Here is a 9,628-nt window from a genome sequence, read left to right on the forward strand (position 1 = left end):
CACGGACTAGATGGACGTGAGTCTGAGTGAATTCCGGGAGTTGGTGATGGACAAGGAGGCCTGGCGTGCTGCAATTCATGGGGTTGCAAAGAGTCGGACACAACTGAGTGTCTGAACCGAACTGAACTGAACCTAAAGAAAGGTTTCATCTAAATAAGGATGGATTTTTCTATCTACAGAATAATTGGGTCTAGTGGCAAGTGAGCATTTGGTCCTGATTTAGACTGAGGAAGAGCCTGTGTCTTTACCTTTAATAGGCTTTCAGTTACGTACCTAGAAATAATCTGTTAATAAATGGTATTAAGTATAGCATGTTCCACCCCCTCCCCACTTTCCTTTAACTTGGTGATAAGGGAAATGAGAGATCAAAATTCTCTCTCAAATATGATGAAACACTATAGCAAATGTGAAATCAGTAACCCTGCAAATAATTCAGAACACCCACCATATCCCAGAGTCTAGTTTTTCTTGTACCAGAATTAACTAGAATAAAAGCCAATATATGTAAACTACTGTTTTCACAAAGCTTGTATATACCCCAGCTCAGGACTTTTTTAAGGAACAATTTCTTAGTAGATGTTAAAAAAATAATTTTTAAAAATCAGTCTTCCCCCATGGACTAACAGAAAAAGGTATGTTCTTGCCCTAGAAATACAAAATACAGTTTGAAAGCAAATAGCTTTTATTTTTACTTATATTTTTAAAGTTATTATTTCTGTGAGAAAGTCTGTCCAGTGCTTTAAAAATGATATTGTTTTTGTTTGGGGGTAAAAAGGTGGAGGGACACACTATATTCCCTTGAAAACAGGCATTTTAGGTACAAGAAATACTGATGCATACTACAGAATGTTTTGGCTGTGTGGCTTGTGAACTGCCATGGGGGCCGAGAGCACTGCAAACCACTGAATGCAGGAGCATCGCAAACTGTGAGGTGGCATGCTGACCACTGTAAGTGCTAAAACATACAGGAGGTCAATGAAAAAGAGAAACCTGAAGTGCTAATAAGCTTTACAAAGAAAGGAGTGTCTAGGAACTTGAGATCAAATAAAGTGATGCCCACTGAAAGCCCACTCCCTGAAGTTTACAATGTAAGGCAGGAAGGGAGCCCTGGTGGTAAGAGGCAAAGGAGTTATTCTGGAGAGGAAAGGGTCTAGGCTGGAAAGGGGGCTCTTCTTGGTTAGAAGAAGAGGCTGGAGCCATAAACTCTGTGTGAGCTTCCTGTATGGCTTGAGGGGTGTTCTTTAACCTCCCCTGAACCTATTTACTTATCTGGAAAATTGGGATGGTAGTACTGCCCAGGTATGTACTAGGGATTAAATAACTCAGTATTCCCAAGTGTTCAGTGTGCCTCTAGTTTTTGGCTGGCATCTGATTTTTGAGAGTATCTAAAGTGTGATCTGGTGTATGCTGGTCCTGAAAAATGGCAGTTGTAATGAAAAGAGACAAACTATAAGGTTCAAAATCCTTGTACTCACGGAGGGGATTTTATTTTCTCATTTGGCACAATATTCTGGTAGCTCAGAGGATAAGAAATCTTTCTGCAATGCAGGAGACCTGGGTTTGATCCCTGGGTCGGGAAGATCCCCTGGAGGAGGGCATGGCAACCCACTCTAGTATTCTTGCCTGGAGAATCCCCATGGTCTGAGAAGCCTGGCTGGCTACAGTCCATGCGGTTGCAAAGAATCAGACACGACTGACAACTAACACTTTTCTGGAGGTTACAGCTATGGTTACTTTGGCCACTTGGTATAGGCATAATACTGTGTATTTTGTGGCACAAAACAATGGCCAGAGTCTTGGTAGAAAATGAGTCCAGTAAGGTGGTGACTTTTCCTTACCTGACAGAAGTTATAATCTGCATGTTTCATAGCACAATTTCCATTTGATAAAGGAAGAGAAGAATCTGTGATTTGACCAAAAGAGGGAATCAGGTGGGTTGCAGCCTGCAGGGTTGAGCAGAGAGGAAGGAGAACAGAGTTTGGGTGTTGCCTTGATCAGTAGTAGGACCCAGTGTGTAATCTATAAGATAAGGGTGACCAGATAGACTGGGTGAGTGATTCTGTCACCTAGAAGTCTGTGTTAAAACATCAGTTTCTGGGCCCCACTCCTAGATGATGCTGATTTGGGTGGTCCTGGGGCCACAGAAGTGTATGAAAGTCACTAAGTTGTGTCCGACTCTTTGCGACCCCAGGGACTATACAGTCCCTGGAATTCTCCAGGCCATAATACTGGAGTGGGTAGCCGTTCCCTTCTCCAGGGGATCTTCCCAACCCAGGGATTGAACCCAGGTCTCCTGAATTACAAGCGGATTCTTTACCAGCTGAGCCACCAGGGAAGGTGACATTATACTAGACTGTCTCTCAAGGTCATTGCCACCTCTGAACCAATAACACATGGCCAGTTGCTTAAGAAGAAGCGACCCTCACCTTGCCAAGAGAAGCTGCAGATGGTCAGACTCAAGTACACAATCAGGGTCCTGTCCAAAAATGCTGATCTTCCTGAGTCAGGAAGGAGAACTGTGGTCTCCAGTGAGCAGAACAGATACAGTGAAGTAACAGCTTTTTATCAGACTCACTTGTGTTAGAAGTTAAGTCAAAGCACAAAGTAGGTAGAAGATTGGGAAGGTCAAGTACTCTGATATTGGTTGTGCTGAAAAACCAGGGGGTAGACATTGGGTGTAGATGGGCCCATTTAGGCCTAAAATATCTACATGGTTTAGAGATAAAGAGAAGTTCAAACCCACCGCGCCCCCCCCCCCAACCTCACAAACCATGACTTACTTACTTCATGACTTACTTAGTTGGCAAACTCTCCAAGTCAAGAATAGCATCCTATTGTCTCAGGGAAAGAACTATTATCTTGTCAGCCAGGTATGGCTGGGCTATCAGCCTATGCTGAGATAGCTTCCCAATGCATGTGGTTATGGTTCTAAATTCAATCCTGGCATTCAGTTCTACCATACTAATGCCAGGTAGTTACTACTACCTTGCTGTAGTAACTTAATTTTTTTCATTACTCTCAGAACATAGGAACACATTTTAATATTACTTACATGTCAAAAGTCATTCTTCAATGGCCGAAGTGAGCTAGAACTGTAACCTTATGGCCAGTTCGAGACTTTCTAGCTGTCCTCCACCGGCACTTAGACTTCCTAAGTCTTTGCTCCAACTACTGAAATGAGGCTTGACTATTTTCCCTAGTGCCCTTTCCCTACTCATGTTCAAAAGCCCTCAGTCATTAAAAATTATGTCTGGGCGGAGGGGGGCGGGTCAAAGAAATGTGTTAGCTCAGTGACTTGAGAGCCTGTTGTCTTTTTCCTTCTGCCAACAGCTGATTGGCATGCTGCTGGCCTGCTGTTTGTCCCGGTTCATCACGGCCAACCAATATGAGATGGTGTAAGGAGGTGAGTGGCGGTGGGGAGGGCTCTCCCTTTGGGGCCTGGACTCCCCTTTCAAAGGGATGAGGGTACTGCTCGGTCACTTCACTCCTTGTTCTCGGTGGCACTTGGCCATGTGCCAAAGCCTCACTTCTCTGGTGCTGGGTAAGAGATGTGATTACTGCTATTGTGGAAAACATCAACATGCTCTCTTCAGCTTATTACCTTAAGTCCTTCTTAATGGTGTCATTTACATGTTTTAATTTCTCTCTTAGTCTTTCAAGAATGGCGGAATAAGAGACCTGTTTTCAAAAGGAACTGCAGCAATCTTTGAAAGACTTCCAAAGAATGTTAGAGCACAGTACATAATACACCTGTCCTAACCCCCACCCCACCCTGCGTGCAACTGCAGCTGACACTCCCACACAGCCTCTGCTCCGCCTTTCAGCTTGCATCGTGCCTAGCGTTCCATTTTGTGAAGCCCTGTTGTGCCAGAGTGTAGCCAGGTTCCCTGCATCTAGTCCTAGGGGACCCAACCCAAGGCCCTGTGCGTGCCAGCTCCTCCATCTGTACTTGGTCCAACTGCAGCTCATTGTAGGTGACTGGTTCTCCACACCATCACTGGCCCTGCTGGGCCCTGCATGTAGTGTGGGAGGCTCCTGTTAGCCCTTGATCATGATTGATAAACGCTGCACACCCCCTAGATATAGATAAGCAGATAGCTATCTGTTCTTTTGGCTTAATCTCCTTTGGTTGGGTTTTCCCTTTTACTAAGGCTCTTTCCTACCTTCTTCAGGCTGCCTAGGGCATGTAATACTTTGCGATTGTCCTTGAGGAGAAAAGGGCATATGTCATGCGTGAAGGAGATTATCGAGCTTTGGGTGGCCTCCTTGCTCCTTGCTGTTACATGCCTGGGAACATATAGAGGGTTTAGTGCACCTGTATAACCCTGTTACAAAGCTGTATTGTTGCTTCCTTTGAAGGAAATAATTACTTCTGTTTTTCCCCAATTAATTGCTATTGTGTTCTTTTACCTCTTTCTATAATTTTTCTTTGCATTGACATTACAGACATCGAGGACCTCATCAAAATCAATTTAAAAATGAGTGTGAAGGGGGAACAAAAGTCAAGATATTTTTAAAAGATCTTTAAAAATGCCTCTGTCTCGCATGCCAACAAGAATGCATTGATATTGTGAACATTTGTGATACATGTATTAATAAATAGTCATTACAAATTACTGTGTTCTGGCCTTGTTCTTAAAGTTTTTAAACACATTTCTATTCCATTTTGTTCCATAGGACAGGGGTCCCCAACCCTCGGGATCTAATGCCTGATGATCTGATGTGGAGCTGATGTAATGATAATAGAAATAAAGTATGAAATAAATGTAACACGTTTGAATCATCCCAAAACCATCCCCCCCCCCTTCCCCCTGGTCTGTGGAAAAACTGTCTTCCATGAAATTGGTCCCTGGTGCCAGAAAGGTTGGGGACCACTACCATAGGGGATTGGAGATGGACCATCTTACACACTGACACATCCCCCCTTACAAGCTCCAACTCCACTAAACAGCATTGAACAGTATAAAAACTGAAGGGGTAGAATTTTTTTTTAATGGACATTCCAGGAACTTGAATCATTTATCATAAACAGGATGTATTGTTGGCTCCAAAAATAGAATCTTCATATTTCAGGCTAGAGGCAGAAAGATTTCAGAGTTTTCAAGTCTGAATGTCACTTTAAAAAAGGAAATGAACATCTACTTTCCCCTTTATTGTTCCTAACGATCATGTATTCTTCCCTTCCTTCATTCTTCTCTGGATTGAATAAACTCAATCTAGAGAAGAGATGACATCACACCATTCAGTTGTCTCAATGCCATGGCTTATATTAATACTAAAGTATAAAATCCTTATACTTGATTTAAAGAGCATTTTAGCAATAGGTACAGTACATATTATCTGCAATCTATTTTTTTCCTTCTTAATGCATGTGTGTGTGTGTGTTAGTCACTCAGTCATGTCTGACTCTTTGTGACCCCATGGACTATATAGCTCTCCAGGCTTCTCTGTCCATGGAATTCTCCAGGCAAGAATGCTGGAGTGCGTTGCCATTCCCTTCTCCATTCCTTCTTAATGGATCATCCTTAAAAACTAGTAAAAGCATTTATTCATCTTTTCCCAAATAAGTAGATCTTCTCTGATGGAGATGTTATTCTAACTATATCCACATATTAGTCTAAACTCTATAGGAAGTAAACCCTAAAAGGCTTACAGTATCTGACCCGCACCCTCAGATATTCCCTCTCCAAAAGGTCAGCTTTTTCAGAGAATTAGAGATCTCTTCTCTATAGCCCAAAACTTTTCAAAGTTTCATTTACATTTCTCTTTTGTTATATAATAAAATGAGGCTTTTCTGTAAAATTCTAAATAGAGCCCCATCCATGGTTCACCTTTTTGCAAACTATGCATTCACTAGTATACTAATACTGTTATACTTTGGTAAACAAGAAATCTATACACTTTCTAGATTAAATTTGGATCTCACCATTATATAATTTCAGTGTGAAACATTTAACAAAGATTTACTTGACTTTAAAACTATAAAGTATTTATGTTTCAACCTTGTTCAGAAATAAGGTATATTTAGCTTTAAAAGGTATTGCCTAACATTACTCCAAAGTCATTATGCTAATTCAAACTCCCACCACAGAGTAGTAAAGTTCCAGTTTGTTCATATCCTCATCAACACTTGTTATTCTCAGACTTAGTTTTTTTCATTCTGAATGTGTGGTGGTATCTCAGTTTGACTTCACATTATAATTAGTAATACTGAACATTCACTTTGTCATTGACTACTCTGATATCTTTATTTATTTTTTGGCCACACTGTGTGGCATGTGGAATCTTAGTTCCCTGGCCAGGGATCAAATCTGTGCCCCCTGCAGTGGAAGAATGGAGTCTTAACCACTGGACTGCCAGGGAATTCCCGATATTTTCTTTTATGAGGTATTCAAGTCTTGTGCTTTTTTAAAAAACTCAGTTATCTTAATTGATTTGTAGGAATTCTTTATGTATTCTGGATGCAAATCGTTACCTGCATGTATCAATATTTATTGCAAATATTTTCTCTCAGCTTATCATTTGACTTTTCACATATAGTCAATTAGTTTTTTCCAGCTTTATGGGCTTCCCAATGGCTCAAGTGGTAAAGAGTCTTCCTGCAGTGCAAGAGACACGGGTTTAATTCCTGGGTTGGGAAGATGCCCTGAAGGAGGAAATGCAACCCCTCCAGTATTCTTGCCTGGGAAGTCCCATGGACAAAGGAGGCTGGCGGGCTACAAATGGTCAGACATGACTGAGCATGCATACACTACTGAGATGTATTTGATATTGTATAGGCTTGAAGTGCGGAGAAGGCAATGGCACCCCACTCCAGTACTCTTGCCTGGAAAATCCCATGGACGGAGGAGCCTGGTAGGCTGCAGTCCATGGGGTCACTAAGAGTTGGGCACGACTGAGCGACTTCACTTTCACTTTCATGCATTGGAGAAGGAAATGGCAATCCACTCCAGTGTTCTTGCCTGCAGAATCCCAGGGACGGAGGAGCCTAGTGGGCTGCACTCTATGGGGTCGCACAGAGTCGGACATGACTGAAGTGACTTAGCAGCAGCAGGCTTGAAGTGTACAAGTTGATGACTTAATCCACTGATGTATTGTTAATTGAGGCTAAACAACTAATGGATCACTGAAGGAATCAAACAGTAGATCAATAAATACCTAGAGGCAAATGAAAATGAGAGCACAAGTATCCAAAACCTATGGGACACAGCAAAAGCTGTTTTAAGAGGGAAGTTTATACTGATGAAATCTTACCTCAGCAAATAAGAAAAAAATCTCAAATAAACAACCCAACCTTATGCCTAAAGCAACTAGAGAAAGAAAATCAAATTCCAAAGTTAGTAGGAAATAACTCATAAAGATCAGAGCAGAAATAAATGCAATATACTAAAAAAAAAAAAGGATCAACGAAACTAAAAGATGGTTCTTTGAAAGGATAAAATTGATAAACTTTTGCCAGACACATCAGGAAAAAAAGGGAGAAGGCACAAATCAGTAAAATCGGAAATAAAAAAGTTACAACTGACACCACAGAAATAAAGGATCTTAGATTACTACTAGCAACTATTACACCAATAAAACGAAAATGTAGAAGAGATACGCAAAGTCTTAGAAAGGTACAATCTCCAAGACTGAACCAGGAAGAAATAAAAAATAGGAATAGGCCAATTACAAGTACTGAAATTGAAAACTGTGGTTAAAAAATTCCCAACAACAAAAAGCCCAGAACCATATGGCTTCACAGGTGAATTCTATCGAACATTCAGAGAACAGTTAACATTTATCCTGAAACTATTCCAAAATATTGCAGAGGGACACTTCCAAACTCATCTTATGAGGCCATAATTACCCTGATGCCAAAACCAGACAAAGATACCACAAATTAAAAAAAAATTATAGGCCAATATCACTGATGAACATAGATGCAAAATTTCTCAACAAAAGACTAGCAAACTATATCCAATAATATATTAAAAGGATCATTCACTGTGATCAAGTGGGATTTATCCCAGGGATGCCAGGGTTTTTTCAACATTCACAAATCAGTCAGTGTGATTCACCACATTAACAAAATGAAGAATTAAAACCATATGATCATCTCAATAGATGCAGAAAATGCTTTTGATAAAATTCAGCATCTATTTATGATTAAAAATACCTCTCCAGAAAGTGAGCATAGAAGGAACATACATCAATATAATAAAGGCCATATATGACAGACCCACAGCTAATATACTCAACAGTGAAAAGCTGAAAGCTTTTCCTCAAAGATGAGAAACAGGACAAGGATGTCCACTCTTGCCACTTTTATTCAACATAGTTTTGGAAGTCCTAGCCATGGCGATCAGAGAATAAAAAACAAAAGGAATTCAAATTGGAAAAGAAGTAAAACTGTCACTTTGCTGATGACATGACATAGAAGATCCTAAAGATGCTACCAGAAAACTACAAGAGCTCATCAGTGAATTTGGTAAAGTTGAAGGATCCAAAAGTAATACACAGAAATCCGTTGCATTTCTATACACTCACAATGAAAGACCAGAAAGAGAAATGAAGAAAACAATCCCATTTACCATTACATCAAAAAGAAGAAAACACCTAGGAATAAACCTGCCTAAAGAGGCAAAAAGTCTGTAATATGAAAACTATTAAGATGGTGATGAAAGAAATCAAAGATGACACAAACACACGGAAAGACACAGTATGTTTTTGGACTGGAAGTATCAATATTGTCAAAATGACTCTACTACCGAAGGCAATCTATAGAATCAATGCAATCCCTGTCAAATTACTAATGGCATTTCACAGAACTGGAACAAAAAAATCTTACAATTTTTATGGAGACACAAAAGAATCTGAATTGCCAAAACAATCTTAAGAAAGAAAAATGGAACTGGGGGAATCAGGCTCCCTGACTTTGGGCTATATTGCAAAGCTACAGTCATCAAAGCATATGATACTCGCACAAAATCAGAAATATAGATCAATGGAATAGGATAGAAAGCCCAGAAAGAAACCCACGCACATATGGTCAATTAATATATAACAAAGGAGGCAAGACTATAAATGGAGAAAAGCCAGTTTCCTAAATAAATGGTCCTGGGAAAACCGGACAGCTACATGTAAAAAACATGAATTTAGAACATTCTTTAACACAATCTAGTCTGTTCGGTTCAGTTGCTTAGTTGTGTCCTACTCTTTGTGACCCCGTGGACTGCAGGATGCCAGGCCTCCCTGTCCATCACCAACTCCCGGAGTTTACTTAAACTCATGCCCTTTGAATTGGTGATGCTATCCAGCCATCTCATCCTCTGTCGTCCTCTTCTCCTCCTGCCCTCAATCTTTCCCAGCATCAGGGTCTTTTCAAACGAGGCAGTTCTTCACATCAGGTGGCCAAAGTATTGGAATTTCAGCTTCAGCATCAGTCCTTCCAATGAATATTCAGGACTGATTTCCTTTAGGATGGACTGGTTGGATCTCCTTGCAGTCCAAGGGACTCTCAAGAGTCTTCTCCAACACCACAGTTCAAAGTCATTAATTCTTTGGTGCTCAGCTTTCTTTATAGTCCAACTCTCACATCCATACATGACTCCTGGAAAAACCATAGCTTTGACTAGATGGACCTTTG

General features: G+C 40.6%; 1 protein-coding gene across 2 annotated transcripts in view; it reads left to right on the plus strand.

Moving 5' to 3' along the window:
• Positions 1-4,613, plus strand: part of TSPAN7 (tetraspanin 7) — a 129,924-nt gene extending 125,311 nt beyond the window's left edge. The window contains exons 7-8 of one of the 2 annotated variants that reach the window (XR_009598937.1): positions 2,289-3,403; positions 3,652-4,613. Coding sequence is in view for 1 of the 2 variants with exons in the window: in XM_027963247.2 (XP_027819048.1) it covers positions 3,331-3,399 (69 nt within the window). In the remaining variant the exon portion in view is untranslated. The remainder of the gene's footprint in view (positions 1-2,288; positions 3,404-3,651) is intronic. The other variant, XM_027963247.2, reaches the window with a different exon arrangement.
• Positions 4,614-9,628: the final 5,015 nt, after the last annotated feature.

Source organism: Ovis aries, chromosome X, assembly GCF_016772045.2.
Source record: "Ovis aries strain OAR_USU_Benz2616 breed Rambouillet chromosome X, ARS-UI_Ramb_v3.0, whole genome shotgun sequence".
Lineage (NCBI taxonomy): Eukaryota > Metazoa > Chordata > Mammalia > Artiodactyla > Bovidae > Ovis > Ovis aries.